Source organism: Thalassophryne amazonica, chromosome 3, assembly GCF_902500255.1.
Source record: "Thalassophryne amazonica chromosome 3, fThaAma1.1, whole genome shotgun sequence".
Taxonomy (NCBI): domain Eukaryota; kingdom Metazoa; phylum Chordata; class Actinopteri; order Batrachoidiformes; family Batrachoididae; genus Thalassophryne; species Thalassophryne amazonica.
The window spans coordinates 75,384,497-75,408,169 of record NC_047105.1 but is presented as its reverse complement, the minus strand read 5'-3'; the positions used below and the strand labels follow the sequence as shown (position 1 = coordinate 75,408,169).

Sequence of the window (23,673 nt, the reverse complement as noted above, 5' to 3'; positions counted from 1 at the left end):
GTTTTAAGCCTAATCTTAAAAGTAGAGAGGGTGTCTGTCTCCCTGATCTGAATTGGGAGCTGGTTCCACAGGAGAGGAGCCTGAAAGCTGAAGGCTCTGCCTCCCATTCTACTCTTACAAACCCTAGGAACTACAAGTAAGCCTGCAGTCTGAGAGCGAAGCGCTCTATTGGGGTGATATGGTACTACGAGGTCCCTAAGATAAGATGGGACCTGATTATTCAAAACCTTATAAGTAAGAAGAAGAATTTTAAATTCTATTCTAGAATTATCAGGAAGCCAATGAAGAGAGGCCAATATGGGTGAGATATGCTCTCTCCTTCTAGTCCCCGTCAGTACTCTAGCTGCAGCATTTTGAATTAACTGAAGGCTTTTTAGGGAACTTTTAGGACAACCTGATAATAATGAATTACAATAGTCCAGCCTAGAGGAAATAAATGCATGAATTAGTTTTTCAGCATCACTCTGAGACAAGACCTTTCTGATTTTAGAGATATTGCGTAAATGCAAAAAAGCAGTCCTACATATTTGTTTAATATGCGCTTTGAATGACATATCCTGATCAAAAATGACTCCAAGATTTCTCACAGTATTACTAGAGGTCAGGGTAATGCCATCCACAGTAAGGATCTGGTTAGACACCATGTTTCTAAGATTTGTGGGGCCAAGTACAATAACTTCAGTTTTATCTGAGTTTAAAAGCAGGAAATTAGAGGTCATCCATGTCTTTATGTCTGTAAGACAATCCTGCAGTTTAGCTAATTGGTGTGTGTCCTCTGGCTTCATGGATAGATAAAGCTGGGTATCATCTGCGTAACAATGAAAATTTAAGCAATACCGTCTAATAATACTGCCTAAGGGAAGCATGTATAAAGTGAATAAAATTGGTCCTAGCACAGAACCTTGTGGAACTCCATAATTAACTTTAGTCTGTGAAGAAGATTCCCCATTTACATGAACAAATTGTAATCTATTAGACAAATATGATTCAAACCACCGCAGCGCAGTGCCTTTAATACCTATGGCATGCTCTAATCTCTGTAATAAAATTTTATGGTCAACAGTATCAAAAGCAGCACTGAGGTCTAACAGAACAAGCACAGAGATGAGTCCACTGTCCGAGGCCATAAGAAGATCATTTGTAACCTTCACTAATGCTGTTTCTGTACTATGATGAATTCTAAAACCTGACTGAAACTCTTCAAATAGACCATTCCTCTGCAGATGATCAGTTAGCTGTTTTACAACTACCCTTTCAAGAATTTTTGAGAGAAAAGGAAGGTTGGAGATTGGCCTATAATTACCTAAGATAGCTGGGTCAAGTGATGGCTTTTTAAGTAATGGTTTAATTACTGCCACCTTAAAAGCCTGTGGTACATAGCCAACTAACAAAGATAGATTGATCATATTTAAGATCGAAGCATTAAATAATGGTAGGGCTTCCTTGAGCAGCCTGGTAGGAATGGGGTCTAATAAACATGTTGATGGTTTGGATGAAGTAACTAATGAAAATAACTCAGACAGAACAATCGGAGAGAAAGAGTCTAACCAAATACCGGCATCACTGAAAGCAGCCAAAGATAACGATACGTCTTTGGGATGGTTATGAGTAACCACGATTGTTTTTCCTTAGCCCATTGTAACCTTGTTTATTCTGTTTAGGTGTTAATGATGGCTTTCGTTTAGCTTTTCTGTATGTAAATCCCATTTCCTTTAGGCGGTTTCTTTCAGTTCAGTTATAGACGTTGACTCCAGTTTCCTCCCATTCGTTCATTTGTTTTGTTGTGCATTTTTGGATTTTTGAGACATATTGCTTTAAGTTTTCTGTCTTGACGCTTTGATGTCTTCCTTGGTCTACCAGTATGTTTGCCTTTAACAACCTTCCCATGTTGTTTGTATTTGGTCCAGAGTTTAGACACAGCTGACTGTGAACAACCAACATCTTTTGCAACACTGCATGATGATTTACTCTCTTTTAAGAGTTTAATAATCCTCTCCTTTGTTTCAACTGACATCTCTCGTGTTGGAGCCATGATTCATGTCAGTCCACTTGGTGCAACAGCTCTCCAAGGTGTGATCACTCCTTTTTAGATGTAGAGTAATGAGCAGATCTGATATGACGCAGGTGTTATTTTTGGGAATGAAAATTTACAGGGTGATTCCATAATTGTTTCCTCAGAATTGAGTGATTCCATATTTTTTTTCCTCTGCTTGGTCTAAAAAAGTAACCGTTACTGACTGCCACAATATTTTTTTCTTGATTTCTTATAGTATTTCTTAAAGCCAGAAAGTTGCCATTTGAAATGACTTTAATTTTGTGTCGTGTGTGATCTGCTTTTTTTCTACAAAATTAAACAACTGAATGAACATCCTCCGAGGCCGGTGATTCCATAATTTTTGCCAGGGGTTGTATATATATATATATATATATATATATATATATATATATATATATATATATATATATATATATATATACACACATACAGAGAGAGAGAGAGAAAGAGAGAGAGAATTACAAACACACATACATATTAACCATGGGCACTTTGATTGGGTGTTGTATCATTGCTTCACTTGCAACATCATTGGTGGCCCAGTAAATTCAGCACTTAAAAGACTCAAAACCAAACTCTTCTTTGAAATAATAGTGTATATATATATATATATATATATTTTTTTTTTTTTATATATTCTATTATACATTCCAAATCTAAGGTAGAACGCTACTAGTGTACAACCCCAATTCCAATGAAGTTGGGACATTGTGTAAAATGTAAATAACAAGAGCCATTTGTCATGAAATGCCCCACGCGCAGTACTATTTTCCATGTAAAGTGCAGTAATATGTACATGTGTGGGGTAGGTATTTGGTTGAACCCTCATGTGTTTATGTAAACTGGGATACACAGTGGAAAAATTGGAGATTGACATTATATTTATTTAGAGGATGTGGCCAACAGTGACCATAAAAAGTCGGTAGCCTTCGAACATATGCAACCTTTGGTAATTTTTTTTAAAGTAGGTCAAGGCCACCGACCTTCGAACCCATGCAAAGTACTTCTCCAAGACATGTACCCATCAAATATGAAGTTTATATAGGATTTGGCAGTTGTGACCACTGGTGACCATGGAAAGTAGGTCAAGGTCACCAGCCTTCAAACCCATGCGAAGTACTCCTCCAAAGCATGTACCTAACAAATATGAAGTTTCTGTGAGCATTGGGTGCCGAGCAATGTTGTGGCAAAGGATTTGACAGTTGTGACCATTGGTGACCTTGAAAAGTAGGTCAAGGTCACCAGCCTTCAAACCCATGCGAAGTACTCCTCCAAAGCATGTACCTAACAAATATGAAGTTTCTGTGAGCATTGGGTGCCGAGCAATGTTGTGGCAAAGGATTTGACAGTTGTGACCATTGGTGACCTTGAAAAGTAGGTCAAGGTCACCGGCCTTCGAACCCATGCGAAGTACTCCTCCAAGGCATGTACCCACCAAATATGAAGTTTTTGTGAGCAATAGGTGCCGAGCTACGTTGCGGCGAACGAATTGTGGCCGGACAGACGGACAGATGAACAGACTATATGCCCCGCCTCGCAGCGCAAGTGTCACACGGGGCATAAAAACAAAATACAATGATTTGCAAATCCCCTTCAACCAATATTCAATTGAATACACCACAAAGACAAGATATTTAATGTTCAACCTGATAAACTTTATTGTTTTTGTGCAAATATTTGCTCATTTTGAAATGGATGCCTGCAACACGTTTCAAAAAAGCTGGGACAGTGGTATGTTTACCATTGTGTTACATCACCTTTCCTTCTAACAACACTCTAAGCGTTTAGGAACTGAGGATGTTCTTGATTGGGTATAAAAGTAGTATGTGTATATGTAAACTATTATTTCTCTACATTAAATGCCAAAAGGTTTAGTTTTAGCTTGTATCCTCAATTCTCTGGAAAACTGCAAGAAAATTCTTTCCTCCGTTTCTCAGAACCTTCTTTCCTTCCTCTGTACACGAGCCCAAACGACTTATGATGACATCATTATCCTGATCACAAAGAAAGAAAAGAAAAAGAAAGACAAATATGTGAATGTGAAGTTTCAATTAAAATGTTGATTACAACTATTCTAAATATAGTGTAGATGCTTGTGTAGAAAGCTGACCGTTACTGGGTCATAAGTTTTATCCATCATCCCACTGTTGTTCAGTCATTATGTATTAGATTACTTTTAAATACCAGGTGTGGAATGAAAACGTCCACGTACCAGTTCTTCATCAGGAACACGTTTAAATAGTGGGTGCTCGGTGAAGTGCTTCACCATCCAGATGTGCACCTCCTCCACATCTGTGATGGTGTACACCAAGCCCTAAAGAACACATGTTAACAAAACATAAGTGATGGGAAAACACAGAGTCCTTCATCAACAGCATAAAAATATAACTCAATGCTAAAATACCCTCGGCTGTTGTTCTTTATAATTTACAGTTTTTAAATTAAATATCAAGATCCTATTGTCTTACATATAATTTGTATACGTTAAACAAAGCCCCTCTATCAATCAATCAAAAAAAGTTTAAATGGTGTCTGCAGGAGGTTTTGCGTGTGCGTGTACATGAGCTTTTAACCAGAGCGTAAGTTGTGCAAATCTAGGAATATTTGTCGATCACCCTTTGTGCATTTGCAGGTATTAATGAGACAAATTTTACTCAATAGGAAGTTAACTTTGATTTAGCAAAAGTTAGCGTGCATGCTAACGTCCGCGATTTTGCTCCAGAAGTGTTATTTCAAACAGTGTTTTCAGTTTTAGAAATGTTCATTTCTTGCTAGCTTTTACATAATTAATGGAAAAGAGGTTATATAAATACATAAATGAAACTGAGTTGTGCAGCTAGCTAAACCAGCCTATGTCGTCATCACGCTAATGGCAGCGAAATGTCTTCTAAATCACTTCAGAGGTGTTAAAACAGCGTTTTGAATTTTATAAGTGTTTGCTTCTGCCTATACCCTTTCAGGCACATGGATGCATTGTTAATCCATTTTCTTTCTTCAATGTAAGTTTTTTGTTGTTGTTTTGGACTGTGTGTGTGCTGAATAAATAAATAAATAAATAAATAAATTCATTCATTATTTCTCGCTAGGTTTTACATAATATATGAGAAACATGTTATATAAACACATAAATTAAACAATTCTAAACAGACCTGCCAGTGACATCTACTCTGATTGGCTGTCACCCCCGCCACTCAAAAAATGAAAAAAAAAAACAAAAACAAACAAACAAAAAAACAAAAACAAAACAACAACAACAAAAAAATGAAACAGACTGAAACAGAATCTGACGTTTTAACTTCTTAACCCTCTGGGGTCCGAGGGCATTTTTTGGACAGTTCACTCGCCTGGCATAAATGTTTTATTATTGCTGTTAACAGCTCTCCCTGCATCCCACAATCAAGTTTTATGTCTCTTTTTTCCAGGACAACCTGTGCTTTCAGAATATATGTTTTTGTTGTGTTTTATAAGTGTAATAAAGGTTTACAATCAAAAATAGGCAAGGAAAAAATAAAGCGAAAAATAATTTTCCACACACATTTATTCAAAACACACAGCAAACTATAATAAACAACTGTTTTGACACTTTATAAAGGTAATTTGAGAAAAAGGTTCAAACAATAAACACAAATGCACATTTTGAACAATATATACAAAATGGTCTATGCGTTTTGTTGTCCACTGATATGGTAAACAGTGCTTTACGCTGAGAAAGCAAGAGTTATCCAGTAACATTCACATGCAAACTAGTGGAGCAATCCTGATAGTTACACACTCTTTGTTTGAGCACGTGAGATTGTCATCAGAGGCTCTCAGTCTGCTCCTGCTTTCACTTTCGCTGTGCATAATGGCGCAGGAAACATTGGAATAGTATGTACTCATTGAAGCACCCAGATGGCTATTCAAATGGGCCAACTAGTAACATATCACTCCTGAAAACGATCTTTGGCTTTTCACGAGGTAAATCTGCCCTACGATTGGATTTTGGAAAACCATGTGACGGTGAACCAATTCCGATTGGACACTCACATTGTGCACGTCATCACACAGCTTCTATGAGGAGTACAAAGATGGCCGATGGCTGGCTCGAAAGTCCGCGGATTTAACTTTTCAGCAAAAAAAAGTAAGTGTCTAGCTCATATCATTAAAAGGTTATTTATACTTTAGCAAAGCTTGGTCTTAGCCATCATATACACCCCAGAGCATTAAAATACCTCTTAAAATAGGTCAAGGTTAGCAATCTTTGAACTTGTCCAAGGTCTGTGTCCCAAGGATGTTCCCTGTGAATGTAAAGACTTTGGCAGTAATAGGACTGGACTTATTCTGAACACAGACAGACAGACAGACAGACACAAAGCTTTCGCATTACCCGATGGCCATATTTGATGGCCTTGAGTAAAACTGCAAGAATAACATTAAGACTTTGATTTAAATGGTCAGATATTTCAGTCTGATTTAAACGGTTTCACAACCTTTAACAATCAATGATTCTTGCAGACGATGTATAAATAACCTACAGAGAACACAGAGGCCCCGTGACCCGATCCCAGATAAGCGGTTGAAGATGAGTGAGTGAGTGAGAACACTGAGGTTAGTCACCTGTGTCACTATGGTTTACTTTGGAGCCTGTACAGATATAATGGCAAGAACACAAGTTCTTAGAAAACTTAGCAACAGCACAGGTTTCCACAGCACAGCATGTTGACACAGGATACAGAGAATCCAGGAGGAGCAAGAACTGTCTGAACAGGTTACTGTTTGTTTTAATTCAACACTATTCATTATATTTCCCAGCTGGCTTAGGAACGTCTCCGGATCCCCCAGGAAGAGTTAAGAGGACGTGCCTGAGGATCAGGAAGCATGAGGTGAGGTGCTTGGTCTACTGCCACCATGACCCAGTCTAAAATAAGCAGCAGAAAATGAATGACTGAACTAGTGATGGTGTGCATTTGATGCTGTGAATGTTCTTGACAGTCTCCCGCCCACTTATACTGTAACAGCAGTGTCTGTGTAAAGGTGCCCTGATACCTGCATGACTTTGATCCGTGCGCTTGCACGCACATTGTTGTGACAATCCAACCCGCTGTGTTCCCAGCTGGACGCCGTGCTTTATTCCACTGGCTTCCACGCGTTATGCGCTGGACACTGCATATATTAAATAATTATATTGTAGCGGATTAATCCTTTTCTGTCGGAGTTAGTTGTTGAAAACATCTTTAATTACTTCTGGAATCACAGAGTAGCGCTCCAGCTGCTGCTTTCCTCACGTGTGCGCTGGAATGAGGTGGAGAAAGCATTTGGAACCATCTAAAAAAGGTAATTATTTGTCATATTTACATCATCATGGCTTGGTAAAACAGTTGCATGGTATTTTTACTTCTTGTCTGCAGCTGTAAAAGTATGTTTGTCATCTCGTTATAAATCATTCAGATGAGCTGCACTCTGATGCGATGCGCTGACGCAATCACTCACACTGTTCACTTCTTTTTTACTCAACTTGACAAGCTGCACGTAGTATTGGTGAGTAGACTGCGCAACATTCACTACCACTTCACGTTTGTTGCATGACATGCGTGAAAGATTTTTTGAACATTTCAAAATTCTCTTTGTGTAATTGCACGCCTCTCACGTTCAGTTTACACCCATTAACAATGAATTTACTCTCCTGTACAACACAGGCCACCCCTAGATACAAACACAAATATGCATTGTTCACACAACTTCCATTACATTAAAGTGTCCCATTGCTCCTTTTGTGTGTGTGTTTGTGTGTGTTGGGCAGGGGGATAGGTGTCAACAAGCAGCAGCACAGACTGTTGGGTCAGTTTGTTTTCAAGGAATTCCTAGATTTCTACAAATTGCAATCAGCTGAAAGAAGTGTGGTAAATTTTGGCAAAAATTTGTTAAACAATTACAGGGTCTGAGCACCATCTCAAACAAATAGAAAGCCAACAAATGGATCCTATCAACTTAAAAAAAACCTTTTACTTCTGCAAAAATCTGAGTGGTATTTCTGTCAATATCAAAACAAGAGCATTCAGAGACTGCAGCCCTTCAGTCCTGCATCAGTTTGCTGCCTCAACATGTCATCAATCTCCACAACCATAAATAAAATACCAACAGAGCATTTCCAAACTATTTTGTGCAAACTGGTAGACATTATTGAGGGGAAACACCCTGACATAACCCCTGCCCCAAAGACATATTTCAGCTTGACACTGGCTTAGAAGAAACAAGAACAAGAAGAATCTAGAATCCAGGTCTAGATTCAAACCCATCTTAAAAGGCATGATAACACCCTCACCTTGTGTAAAAAAATTTCACTATCATTCATTGGGCATATCACTGGAGAGAGGAAAACATATAATAACCCTCTCTGTCAATAACAAAGTTATTTAAAAATACTGTAAAAACTGTAGCACAGACATTCATTCATTTATTCATTTTTAGCCGCTTATCGGAGTCACTGTGGCAGCAGAGCAAGCAGCTCCTCCCACGCATCCCTATCCTCTTCCCAAGGGATCCTAAGGCATTCCCAAGCCAGCTGGGAAATATGCAGTGCATCCAGAAAGTATTCACAGCACTTTACTTTTTCCACATTTTGTAATTATAATTTGTTTGAAAAAGATTATAGAATCCACATTAAGGTCTGAGCCATAGTGACAGACTGCATCGGTATAATCTTCAAGTACTGTAAGACATAGCAACAACAAAACATAACACGCCTCAATACATCCAACAGCAAACAAGACACACTCATTTGCAGAGAATCCCCTGATGATTTGCACCATGGGATTTAATTTCCTACTCCCCACTGAACTCAGACCAAAGTTTGCTCAAAATTGCTAGTCACAGCAAATCATATCTGAGCCAACTTGGTCAAAACATTAATCAAAATTCAAAAACTGGGGTTGTGGTGGCAGCAGACCAAGCTGAATGAATGAATGAATGAACGAACGAACAAGAGTGCTTTGAGAGCACGATATCCCTCGTTAGCAAATGCTGCTTTGGTACAAGTGCTTGCTACATTCTGACAGCGTTTCAAGGACCTGTACCAAGTTTCCCAAAATTCCCCCAAAAAATGTGAATGGAGTTGATTTCAGAATGCAGGGACCAATACATGAAGCTGGGATTGTCTAGGTTTGTTAATCAAGGGCCATAACCCTGGTAAAATGAGCCCAACTGGAACGCTATGATAATATGCATATTACCAACCTATAACAAGGACTTATACCAAGTTTAACAAAGTTCCCCCCAAAAATGTAAAAGGAGTTGATTTCAGAATGCAGGCACCAACTCATGAAACCGACAGTGTCTATATTTGTTAATCAAGGGCTATAACTCTGGTAAAATGAGCCCAACTGGAACGCTATGATAATATTCATATTACCAACCTATAACAGGGACTTGTATCGAGTTTCACAAAATTCTTCCTAAAAGTGTGAGAGGAGTTGATTTCAGAATGTTTATACCATTTTTGGGGGGACGGAGGGACAGACAGACAGATTAATGTATCAATCTTGTACAACATTACAATATGTGTACTGTCAACCTATAACAAGGACTTGTACCAAGTTACATGAAATTCTTCCTAAAAATGTGAGAGGAGGAGATTTCAGAATACAGGCACCCACTCATGAAACTGACGAAGTCTAGATTTGTAAATCAAGGGCCATAACTCTGGTAAAATGGGCCCAACTGGAACAATATGAAAATATGCACATTACCAACCTATAACAAGGACTTGTACTACGTCGCGTGAAATTCCTCCTAAAAATGTGGCAGGAGTTGACTTCAGAATGCTTATACCTTTTTGGGAAGGACAGAGACAGACACACACAGGCGGACGGGAAATGCAACAACATAATCCCCCTTTGTGCCTTTGGCCAGCAGGGGATAAAAACTGGTACACTTGAAGTTGGATGGAATTTTTTTCAAATGGGGGGAAAAAAGATGGTCCTACACAGTCAAGTCATAAAATGGGCCAGTTCAGTCAAAAAACAAATTAAAACTGTGTTGCTGTCTTAACAATTGCAGTGCTTCTTTGCAGTCTATGATGATTTTCAGGAAGCATTCATTTCAGCTGACTAGACTGCTCTGGGCGACAACCTGAGAAATTCGTGGGATCCCCAACAAGTTGCACAACTCTGCCTGCCATGGAATATTTGGAAATAAAAGCAAACAGCTGAGTTGCTGACCTAATTATGCCTCCAGCAGGATTTGGTTAAAGAGAATACTGGCAATTCTGAATTCAAAATGGCTTGTAATTTCTGCAGACCAAATACTGTTTCTTTTTTTTTTTTAGTGGGCAAATGGTTTGAACAGGGACATAAAAAAAAGAACCAGCTGATACTGACCCCCCCCCCCCCCCCCCAAAAAAAAAACCAAACAAACAAAAAAAAAAACACTACTGCTGCCAGATGATATTAAATTACAACAATCAGTATTCTGTTCAGTAAAGTGGTGGTAGTGGTGGTGGGGGGGGGGTGTCCTTAGGTCTTGCTGGAACCCAATCAACTGGAGCTCTTCCAAGACACTCTCATTTGGGATGCACCCATCCATCCATTTTCTTCCGCTTTATCTGGCGTTGGGGTCTCAGGGGCAGCAGCTCAAGCAAAGCCGTCCAGATTTGATTTTTTATTGATTTAAAAACAACAGAAAAGGGACTTACATTTTGGTGTTCCACTGCTGGTAAATCCAACATGAACTGGTGATGCTGTGCAAATGACTTTGTACCCCCCCCCCCAAAAAAACTTTGTGTAGTTCCTCAGTCCAGCGAAAAATCATGTCAGCTTTTCATCTGAACAGCTCTTCATGCATCCAGACGGCTTACAGCGAAGTGGATTTTTGTGTGTGTGTGTGTTGGAAGAACTAGCACCGTCAGTTAGCTCAATCAAATTGTAGTCTTGCTTATGTTGTCGTCCCGCGTGCGCATGCGCGCTCACACAAAAGGGATGTGTGTACTACCCAAAAAAGGACTGTGTATTTCCTCAGTGCAGCAAAAAAAAATCAGAGAAATTAGTCCAGCTTTTCATTCTAACTTCCTGCTAACAGCCTCCAGACAGCTTACAGTGCAGTGGATTTGTTTTGTGCGCGCGCGCGTGTGTAGGTGCGTGTGTGCACACAAAGTGCAATGGTACCAAATGAATGGAACCAAATTTGCACTCTAAATGGAGCCAAATTACACTACAAATGCAATGCAACACAAATGGGATGAATAATCTATGTCACGTGACATACAAAGCACCAATATATAAAATGTATTTCTATACTCCCCTCCTGTTACAGGGAAAATAATCATTTATAAAATTGTGGAAGTTGGTTTCAGACCAGGATCTGGCTACCTAAAAGCCAACCTTATGTCATGCAAAAGTTTTAAGTCAGAGAAATAATTTGTGTGAGATACCAGACCACTTACATCACCCTCCTCCAAGCCAACATTCATGACCTACCTGGGAAAATTTTATTCCACTTAAGAGGGAAACAATCCATTTTGCTGATTTAACTCTTTAAAAATTCAGACTAAAATTGCTCTTCAGATGCAAGATGTGACTGACAGAACCCAGGCTTAATGATGTACCTACCCCAACTCTCAGTGTGTAGGCATACTCTGCCAACAAAGTGGGGCTAATGATCCTCCACTTGTGCTTGGTCTTCTTAAAGTGAGGATCAGGGAAGAGAAAAAACAGCTTACTGAGCTGCAGGACAAATTGAGAAAAGAAGTGTCAGAAATGGCAGCACAGGGTTTCATTTTACAATTAAAATTGAGTTCTTTTATATCACTGCTATTTATCCACACAAAATCTCTATGTTGAATATATAATTCTCGATGACTAACATCAGCACTGAAACACGGCTCCCATGATGTCTGTGGTTAGACATTAAATCACCAGACTACAAAGCTCTAATTTCCCCCATTGATACACTTTTCCTGATTTTCCTCATGTGTCCCATTGATGAGTATAAAAGGCTCTGCTGATACATAAAAAACAAACAAAACACTGCAGTATATTTAGTTAAGTTAGGTCAGGTAAAGAGACAAAGATAACCACCGGGGACTTCGGCAGCCTCAGGGGCTGGTTCACCGCCAGTGGTAACTGGAGAAACATAAAGCCTGAATTATTTTTGGGAAGCAAAACATATTCAGAAAATAAACAAATAATGAGCTTCTCTGTCTCTGCTGATCTGTGCACACCTGGTCCCATCAGATGTCAGAAGCTATGTAGATTAGGTCCTGATTAAAACTTGGCGGGAAGACAGCTTAGGAAGATCAAAAACAGCACACATCTCTCCAAGTAAAACTGGAGTTGTATCAGGAAGGGCATCAGGTGTAAAACTATTACCAGATCCCAATGCCAATATCTACCAGCTCTGCTGCTGTGACCCTAAAGACCCAAACACAGCAGAAAGCAACCAGAACCAAAAAAGGCAGCTTTCTCAGACATGCAATAAAAATAGTGTCCTGGCATCTGTCCCGGTGCGGGAGACGACGGTGTAGCGTCCACTTTGTTTTTTTATTTGTTTTAACACTTTTCTAATTAAATTTTAATTTACTTTATTTATATAGCACCAAATCACAACAAAGCTGCCACGAGTAAGATCTAACCTTACCAACCCCCAGAGCAAGCACACAGGCGACAGTGGTAAGGGAAAAACTCCCTCCGATGATTTGAGGAACAAACCTCAAGCAGACCAGACTCAGAGGGGTGACCCTCTGCTTGGGTCATGCTACTGACACACTTGACAATACAAATATACAGGAAATTTTTGTCTTTTGTTTATATCTGCAACTGCGTGAATGACTTATCAGTCCAATGCACGAGTGACAATCTCTGCTGCATTTGTTGTACGTGTACTGTGATGCCTGCTGAGGCTGCCGCTGTCGCTCCGTCCTCCTAGCTTGTTGCTCAGCAAGGCCTTGGTTCCTCTCCTGCTCAGCCCTCTGTGCACCTGTTCTGACAGTAAGGCACCAGGCCGCACGGTCCTCTGCACACTGCTCTCACATGTTGACATTGATGCTGCAGATTTTCATATCCTTTTTGCAGACATCCTTGAAGCGCAGGCGTGGTCGACCAGCCAAACGAGTGCCCTCTGCCAGCTCACCGTACAGTAGATCTTTAGGAATGCAGCCTGGATACATTCTGCTGACGTGGCCGAGCCAACGAAGACGCCTTTCGCCAAGAATGGCGAACATGCTGCTCATGTTGGCACATTTTAAGACCTCTGTGTTGGGCAACTTGTCCTGTCATCTGATGTGCATAATTCATCTAAGTGTAAAAATAATGTGATTGTAATATTGCAGTAGGTAGTAATCACTGACGGTGCAACGGTTTGCAAGTACTTGTGAAGACAAATGTGATTTACTTTTGCTGTTTGCTTTATCCGTCATTTTTGCTTGTACGTTTCTTTGCATCAGAACCGCAGATGAATCATTTTCATGTCAGCGAAGCATCACCCGTCTCCATCTCCCCAAATTAGAATTATGAAACTACAAGTTTTAATATCTTTGTATTCCAGAGAGTACTTACAAACTGGTATTTGGCGATGAGTGAGTGTGTCACATGTGCAAGTCAGCGACATGAAGTGCAAATGTGTAATGTGTGCCTGCATGTACGCGCTTTTGTGACAGCACGTTGTAACACTTTTTCTCGGGCTGCAACAAACGATCATTTTCATAATCGATTAACCCCTTCTAAGCCTGTATATCGATGGGAAATTTCAGTTTTTATTTGTGAGCCAAAATGAGGCGGGTGGTAGGGGGTTAATCGGTCACTTATTTACTTGATTAGCTGTTAGGTCCATAAAATGTTAAAAACTGTGAAAAATATTGATCATTATTAGGGTCATTCCATGTCAAATCACCCAATTCTGAAAGAAATTCCCAGCTCACCCCTCAGTCCTGAGTTGCCAATTTAATATGTTGTTCCTATGGCAGAGTAATGGTGAAATGCCAAATATTAAGTCCAAATCTTGAAAAGTTTTGCAGCTACAGCCCAATCAATATGTTTTTGGATTTTCCACATTTTAAGAAAACGGTGATTTCTACCAAATGTAGACATTAATAACTAACCCGTCATTAGCTTTCCAGCTTTGAATCTACACATTCTAGCCTACGTTTTAGTGGAGAGTTGGGAAATGAAGGGAGTTTTAGAGTATCTGGTGTGTATCTGCCTTCCACAAGGCCCTGAAAATGGTAGAAATTCCAAAATTTTACATGTCGTCCATATATCTGCTTGCTCAAAATCCCCTCAAAGATACCAGCTATGGTCTTAAAATTATTTTTACCATGATTTATGATGTGTTAGAGCATATCTATGAAGGGAAATCATATTTCAGTCTGTTTGGAGCAAAATGGTGAGTTGTGAAAAACATGCCAATATTTTGAAAACATGAAAATAGGCCATTTGTGGCACCCCAAAAGGCAACGTGGGTGTTTGAGCATCATATTCATATTTATATCATGTATTATTACATATCTCAAGATGATTTATACATAGTCTGCAGTAAATCATAGTCATAGTCTAATCAAGACACCAGAAATCAAACTGCACAAACATTACAATTATTACCACTGGCTAAAATGGTTCATTAACACTTGACATGTTATGAAACGTGTGTATATGCTTATACAAAATACCTATACATGTTCTATATACCACAAATATTACAGCAGCAATTTCCACATTTTTTATTTCATTGTCACAGAAACTGTGTGGTAACGTTTTATCCAGGGGACTTAATTTTGGTCTAATTTAATGCCGACTTTACTGGATAATCTTATACATTACAGATAAATGGAACAAATAAATGCTTTATATTGAAATAGCTACACTCAGCCAGGGAAATCAGTATGATACACATCCTTCAGTAACCACACTGTAGTAAAAATCCTAGATTTATTACATACATTGTGTAAAATATCAGTCCATATGTTCAACATCAAGAAAGCAATTATTGTGAAGGATCACAGGGGTGGAGTCTATCCCAGCACACAGAGGAGTGTGTTTAAAAAGTGAGTACAGCTCAAAATTTTTATAATAGCATTTGTTTCCATACATGTTAATACATTGGGAACATTGTATTCTATTCCAATCAAAAGATGAAGAAAAATGTATCAAAATTGATATTACTTTACAGAAAGTGAACAAAAAGGAATATTAGGCTTTACACGAGATGCCCTTCCTGACCCCAACCCTACTCATTTATCCAAGCTTGGGACCAGCACTCCAAATGCACTGGTTTGTGCACCCAATGTGACTAAGATGTGACAAAATTTATGGTGTACACCCGTCTCACTTCTTCTCTCCTCATTTACGAGGACTTGGGACTGGAAGTCAGATTGTACTGGCTATAAATGATTATCTGAAATCTGAAACATTTAATGCCTATTTCAAGCCCTGACAGTAAAATAAGTTTTCTAAATGCACGTGGGACACAAAGCAGTCCACTAAATCCCATCATTGTATCTTTCAATGTGCAGTTAAATACTGAAAGATATACTCCTATATTTTGTATCCTAAAAATACAGCTGACTCACATTAAGAAAACATCAAATTCCAGTTGAGCATGGGCATCACTAATATGACATTGCTGTCTTCCATATTACTGCTAATAAATCATTTAATTTTGGGACATCAGGGTTACATGTGAAACTTGGCTGAAGCCGAATATACATTTTTGGCTTTGAATAAATCCTGTTCATTTGGGTGTTCAAATATTCATGTTGGTTGTGATGCAAAGCCAGAACATGTTCTTTTATTCAATAATGTTGCCGCTGTTTTAAGTCAAACAAGTGTACAGCCCATTAAAATTTGGGGTGTTAAGTTAAAAATATTAAACATGTTGAAAATGTATCATTTTTTTCAAAATAAATGCTTTAAAAATATGTATGGTTATACAGCTGTTTTGTGTTTAATTCTTAGAGGAAAAAAAGGATGGTTTTTAAAACTGAAGTACTAAGAATTTGAATGTTAAATACCATGCTATAATACTGACACCAACCAGACAGTTTAATATACCGTGATGTTACTTTTAGCCCATGCAGGGGTGGTGGCCAAGCGGTTACATGCGCTTGTTTTCAGTGTGGAAGGTTCCCGTTTCAAACCCACCCGTGCCCACTCTCCATGTAATGTCTGCTGTGGCAACAGCAAGGAAGAAGCCGAAGGAACTTACTTTATTACTTTTGCTTCATATTGTTAACCCTAATCTTAGCCATGTAATGCTCAATAGTTGATGAACTGTGAGCCAACTAACCTCACTAATGATTATTTTAACTTGCTAATTTTGTTGATTTTGGACAGCAGTATATTATTATGAAAGATACTGTCTATCTGATTTTAGGTCTATAGAAATGTGTGAAAGTGTTAAACTGTTGGATAACTAAGCTGCCACTTTATAGTTGATTGGCGGCGTAAAGCGTGGCCTATAACCACAAAACACCCAGACCCAGGGTCTCACTATAACCTAATTTAAATGCCATTTAAAGAAAATATCTGGACTCAACTGGTTAAAAAAAGCTTAAAATAATATTTTTATTTATTAAGGACCAGTTTAAAACCAGAAAAACTATTATGTAAATCAGAAACGACTGATCATTTATTAAAACAGTTAATTATAGTTCTGTTGATTGATTGATGGGTCAACTCTCAGCATTAAAACACAGAACCCAAAGTACATTAATGGATCTTATTCAAATATCAAAATAAAGCAGCATTAAACAAACTGTTGTGAGATTATTCATTGTATGACAAGAGGAATGCTGTAGGGCTGCAGCTATTGAATAGTTTTGGAATCGAGTATTCTATCGATTATTTTATCGATTAATCGAGTAATCGGATAAAAAGTACTTTTGTATTTTTAAACAATATCAGTAGTGGCATGGTTCTCCCTGAGCAATGGCACGATGTCGCTCTGCCATCATGCAGATTTTTAAGTTTAGGGTGTTCCCTCTCTCTATTTAGGCAATTATTTATTTTTTCACATTAAGTTTTGGAGCTTTGCCAAACCATAAGTCCAGGCGTGCTGTGAAATCTTCAGTCTGCGGACAGGACATTCTTTTTTTTTTCCTTATTGCACATTTTATTTGCACTTTTTATTACTGTGATTTATTCAGTGTTTACTGTATATTTCTACATGCTGTACAGAGTAGCTCAAACCAAAGTCAAATTCCTCGTTTTCTGTGGATATTTGGCGAATAACAAAGCCTTTGAAAAAACAGCTGTGGAGTGCAACATTTCCACAACAGCTGCACTGATAAAATAACTCTACAGCCTGTTGATAAAAACTCTTATCAAATCTGAATATAGGCATTTTTTTGAATAGATAATCATGATTAATTTAAAGTGCACTTCCTTTTGCTTCATCTGCGGAGGTGGAGAGCAGCCAGTGGACCAAACCACGTTTTAAAAAAAAAAAAATATATATATATATATATATATATATATATATATATATAAACACACTGCTTCACTTTAAATGCATAATAAGTCCGTTTCAGACGATCAGCACAGACCCTTTCTCTTAAAAGGCTTTATTTTACTCAGCATGTGGCTTTGTAAACTTGTAGCATCGCCTGCTACATTGATTAGTGCTTACATTAGTTATGGGCATGCTCTACGGTCTTCTTCTTGGTTTTCTGGTGGGAGCGCTACAGTGCCACCTACCAGCCTGGCATATGTACTACAGCTTTAAACAAAGCTTCGAGGCAAAGAATTTGCCTCAAACATTTTGTAATCGAATTATTCGAATTACTCGATTAATTGTTTCAGCCCTAGAATGGTGGTTAAGTTTGAGTTGCAGCACAGACTAATATGAATGTGACAAGCAGAGGGTCACCCCTTTGAGTCTGGTCTGCTTGAGGTTTCTTCCTCAACATCATCAGAGGGACTTTTTCCTTACCACTGTCGCCTGTGTGCTTGTTCTAGGAGTTGGTAAGGTTAGACCTTACTTGTGTGAAGCGCCTTGAGGCAGCTTTGTTGTGATTTGGCACTATATAAACAAAATAAATTAACACAGAGTCAAATTTAGGATGAGGAGACTGATGAGAATTGGGTATTTTATGTATTACATTTAAACTAAGAAATCCAGTATACAAAGGATCAGTGGTGGGCACAGTTCAACTAATCCGATAGCAGATAATTATCGAAGCTAATGTTTTTGCTATCGGATTAGCTTTTCAGATAAGTTTTAAAACCATCATTGGACCAATTATCTTCCAATAAATTTAGTTCTGATAACATTTTTTTTTTTTTTTTGCTGGTAAAGTGAGCAAAGTTTAACAGTCAAAAACGTTTGTAAACCCTAAAATCAAACATTTTAGTCTGTCTGTTGTGTATTTGTGGCAGACTGGCTGCCTGTCGCTTGCTGATGATGTCATCATGAAGCGCAACACGTGATTGGCCAGTCGACGCAGGGAGCATTGTGTGTAGTGTAGTTCAGGTTCACGTTGGACGTTACAGTAAGTCGTCCACTCAACACAAAAACAAAACAGACTAATTTTAACATTATTTAATTTCTTTGTGCCTGTAATTTAATCACCAAGACTTTGTGGGGGAAAGGAGCTCTGATGGCGCAGCTGTGTGTACAGAGGGAGGGACTTTTCTTCACGTTTAGACACTGTTTTGGATTTTTTTTTAAAAAGGACGCTTATGTGGATTTATTCAGATGAATCCCATTGAAACTAACAGGTAAGAATTTACATTTACTACATGTGTATTTTACTCTGCTATTCAATGCATTAATGGATGTATTTTGGTTGTTTAAGCTGCAGGGTTCAAAGCGTGTGAAAAAAGCAGCAGCTTTTAGTTTGTAAATGACGGTGTATCTAATACTGAGATAAACTGTGACTTCTAATACTGTGTTTTACTGCTTTTGAAAGATGACGACAGTGTTTGGGGTTTTAATTTTTTATTTATTCATTTTCGTGTGTTCTTTGTATTTGTGATCCTTGAATTTATCTAGAAGCCCCTGCGGTGCTTAAAGTGAAACTGGTTTATCAGAAGCCGACAGTGTAATCAGATGTGGCCGCGTCCAAATCAATACTAATAGTTATCGGTTATCTGGAATAAAGACAACTTTTTTAGCAGTTTATCGTCATAAAAAATAACTTTTCAGTTATCTGATTAATGGTTATCAAAGCTAACTTTTTGGTTAGCTGTGCCCACCACCACAATGGATAAATGCCTTAACCATCAATGTGTGTAACTACAAAGGACAGAAGAGCAGAGTATTAAAGGAAAACAATGATTTAATTTTGTTCATTCATGCACATGTGGTAATATGAAACGGATGTTTAATGATGTCAAATTTAGGGCTTCAACAAACGATTATTTGGATCATCGATGAATCTGATGGGGTTTCGACACGATTAATCGGATTAGCGGGGAATTTTTTAAAAATGTGCCAGGGAAACAATTTTTCTCTCCGTCCATCACTTTATTTAACAACAGAACATTATTTGAAAACTTAAAACACTTGAAAATCAACAAATTGTCAAATGTCCCTTGGCTGTTGAAATATAAAATAATAAAGAATAAAACAGTTTATAATAAAGAACAAAAATAATTATTTCAAATAGCATTGCTTTATCAAAGTGCTGAGTTGCCATAAAACAACACTGAAACATATAAATGTTATAAAATACGTATATGGTGAAAAAAGAGGTATTTTATTGCTGCAAATGAGCAATTAGCATAACCAGATAACCATAAAACCTAAATCAAAAACTGTAGCCTGACTCATTATATGTGCAACATTCTCTGTACAACTTGTAAACTATGTGGTCATTTCACAATGACAAATGTGACTCATGACTCTTTCTCTAAAATTGTATTGTACCATTATTAGTTATTATTACTATTATTATTGTTTCTATTATTATTAATATATAAATAAAATAAATGTAAAAATATTATAATTTGTAATACATTTGACTCTTTTACGACAACAAACGCTGAGCCATTAATTATTATACAGAAAACAAATGCACAAACATGCTGAAATTCCAGCAGCTTAATGCTAACTTTAACACTGAAAACGCCATCGCCATGCGTTAGCATAAAATACATCTATCAACTGTTTCAGAAGACCATAACAGGACAGTTTAACATAAAAAAGGTAAATATTCCTCACAGACATATGCTCTTTAGGGTTTTAGTGGGGAAAAATTAAGATAAAGTGAAATAAAACAAATGAAACCAACGAAGCATCAGCTCGAAGCATTCCTTCATTGGTTCAAGATTCAAAGCAAAGCTCGGTTGATTAAATGGAAGAAACGAAACATTTGAGGTAAAACAAAGTTATTTAGCACCTAATCGATGCCTAAATTAGTTAACTATTTTAATAATCGATTTTAATCGATTAACTCGATTAGTTGGTTCAGCTCTAGTCAAATTAGTGACGAGTGTCATTAAATTCAGTCAAACACCTGGTGGGCTCATTGTACTATGAATCAGCAGGGAAATACATAGATGAAGGCCTACCTGTCCTTTAAAAAAGAAGTTGGGTAGGTACTTCATAGCATTACTACGAATGCAAGCGATGTTCTGGTAGCTCCCAGGAGCAGATGCACGCAGTGACTGGATACGGTCCTGAACATAATCGGACACTTTCACGCGGATTTCCATTCCTAACATGAGCTTGTCTGGGAAAAGTGGCGATAACTCCACTGAGAGAAGGTAAAGATTAACCAAGACAAAAACAGAGCTGGAAAGTAAGTGGACATGTGAACAATATAATTTGAAAACAAGAGTTTACAATATTAGAATTCATGTCAACATGAAGTAGAGTATTGAATTATGGGAGTAGATTTGTGTCAAAAGCATGAAATGTCATACTTGATCAAAAATGAAATGATCTGAGGGTCTGTCACACCTTGATGATTTAGCCAGTGTATGCTGACGTATGAAAAATGCGCCTAATACGCTAGATACATCAAATAAGTTATGCAGCTGTCACACCATGACCATTCAGCCATCTTGGTTTGCATTTCCACTGCTGGCAGAACCCTTTCGTTTTGCAGGTGGTGCACATAAATATTGACGAGCACGTCATCAAGCATGCGCACACTGCCGCGCGACATCTCTCCATACAAATGGAGGCCAAATAGAGTAATTTAATATTTTTTAGAATTTTATTTTATTTTTGTCTTGGTGGATCATGGTATTTACGAGGTCTGTTAGAAAAGTATTGGACCTTTTTATTTTTTTGCAAAAACCTGATGGATTTGAATCACGTGTGCTTGCATGAGAAAATCTTGAACCTTCGTTCGCTCCAGTCATTCCGTCTTTTTCCTTGCAATGAAAATCCGCCGAGCGCACTACACGTCCTCACACAAAGGCTGCTTACCAGCAAATGATGCAATCGACAGGCGTGAAAAAGTTCAAGCATGCGCATGAAGGTGCAAGGTTTGCTCATGCAAGCACTCGTGATTCAAATCCATCAGGTTTTTGCAAAAAATAAAAAGGTCCAATACTTTTCTAACAGACCTCGTATTTTGATTTCATGCAGAATGCTGAAGAATCGACTAATGTCTGTAGTAAACGCTGATGTGAATGAATGAGGTGCTGTGACTCAACTTTTAAAAGAAGTTCATTTTCTTGTTGTGGCACAAAGCGCCGGCTTCCTCTGGTTCAGGCTGAGAAATGCACAAAACACAGAGGGACTTCTTTAAAAACACTACGTTTCTTCAGCCATGACAAGGAACTAAAGTATTTTCAGACGCCGTTTTACAAAATCAGGACACTTCATGTGGATACGTTTTCATCAGGCTGTGATGATGAATCCAACTGAAACTAACAGGTAAGATTAAGAGTTTATATTTACTCAGTGTGTGTGAATGGCTTTAATATCTGAAACAGTCTGAACTATTTGTATGAGGACTGCAGCTTTCAGTTGTTGAGTCAGCTTACTTCGACTTATGAGTAACTTACAAGAAACGTGTCAACAATCATATAACTTATCTACAACTTATGTCCCGCGTATGCAGGATGTATGAGACATATGCTGGCATATGTCAAACTATATATATGTCAACTATATGTAAATAAGTAATTTTTCTTTAATGCAAAGAAGTGCAGTTTGGCACTATGTACTCAGAAAGGGATTCCATAAATTCTAATGACAACGTCACAAATCCCAATACAAAACTCAAGGATTGTTGAGCCTTGGTGAAAGTGTCACAGACTGAACGGTCCGCCCCAAAAAAATCAGTCTGCCTTTTGCATCTGCACATGCGCCATTTCGGACCACAGCAGCACGTCTGAGACGGAGTCTCTTCACCCAAAGCAATCAAATGGATTAATGGTATTATTAACCATCAGATGATAAAGTAAAACCTCTTAAATCATTCTAAAGTCAGTTTTAAACAGAAACAAGACCATTTTAAGCAGAAACTTGCCAAAATTCCGTGATGCTTTTAAATCACCGACACACAGTGAACACATCAGCTAGCAGCAGCGCTCTGATCGCTTCCGCTGCCTTTTATGATGAAATAATGCTGAATAAATGTGGAAATGATTGTTGTACAAAAGCTTCAGATATCTGTCACTGAGACAGATGATGACTGGAGTGCAGTTTGAAGCAGAAACGAGGTGATAATCGGTGAATCGCGTCATCAGGGGGGACCGATTTTTAGGGGGACTGTTCCGTCAGTGACAAAGGTATCCACGATCCAAGCAATTCAGAACTGTGCCTCTAAAAGAGTTATACATGTAAATCAAGTGAAGTGAGACATTGTTTGAGCTGTACTGCCATTACAGCTGTGATCAACTGACTTGTCAGTCCAAAACATGATAATGACTTAATGTCAAAACCACAGTCAAAAATCCAGCTCCTTCATTTTTACTGTTATTATTTTCAGTGTGTTCATTTTACTGTCAGTTTGACACAAATCTAACGCCACAAAGCAGACTATAGTTAACATTCAGTGACATAACTACCTAGAAGCCCCCCATATCCACATCCGATGTCTGCAAACTCCACCTGACAGCAGTTTTTCTCAGAGGAGGGGCCGGAGAAAAATTCTGGATAGAGCTGAGACCAGTCCATGTCCTCGGGACAGACGGGACTGCGGGACAAAGACGACACAAGTAAGTGATGATCCCAAGTGCATAAAAACGCACGATTTTCGTCTGAACATGAGTAAGTTGTGTCAGGCTGCAGACTCACTAGTCGAACGTGTGATCTGCCATCGGGTTTGAATGAGCTCTCTGTCTGTAGTAACGCTTCTGCGGCATGGAGGAACTCATGATGACTTAAAATAAACGTAAAATAAAACAAAACCCGCTACTTTCACAGCCAAGCTGCCTGCTGCTGATTTGCTGTGTACACGTGAACTCGGAACGAGCTTGTGACGTCATCACGGAGCGACTGTGATTGCTTGTTGCCAGATTTGTAATGAGGAAAAAGTGGGCCACAAATGCTTCTGCTGTAGCCTTGACGTCAGTGATCTTAGTCATTGCGTCTTTCTGAAAATAAATATGTAAGGTCAACTAAAAATAGTTGTAGAGCACTATCTAAGAAATTATTCAGACATAAACATTGTTGTTGATCCTGTAAGTAAGCCAGTGCGTTCAGCGTCTCTTTCTCTCAGGATCACCACAGCAGATCCAAGGTGAAGCTGT

General features: G+C 38.4%; 1 protein-coding gene across 2 annotated transcripts; it reads right to left on the bottom strand.

Annotated features, from left to right (window-relative positions):
• Nucleotides 1–3,791: 3,791 nt before the first annotated feature.
• mettl1 (methyltransferase like 1) lies at nt 3,792–23,382 on the bottom strand. Of its 2 annotated transcripts, none has more exons than XM_034166823.1 (6): nt 23,219–23,382; nt 22,990–23,117; nt 20,533–20,717; nt 11,638–11,709; nt 4,269–4,370; nt 3,792–4,050 (listed from the first exon to the last, which is right to left on the bottom strand). In XM_034166823.1, exons 1-6 carry the CDS (start codon nt 23,296–23,298, stop codon nt 3,934–3,936), a joined length of 684 nt encoding a protein of 227 aa, XP_034022714.1. In that variant the 5' UTR covers nt 23,299–23,382; the 3' UTR covers nt 3,792–3,933. The 2 variants fall into 2 exon arrangements, with proteins under 2 accessions (XP_034022714.1, XP_034022713.1); XM_034166822.1 differs by having other exon boundaries at nt 3,807–4,050; nt 11,638–11,751; nt 23,219–23,379.
• Between the last annotated feature and the right edge of the window lie 291 nt (nt 23,383–23,673).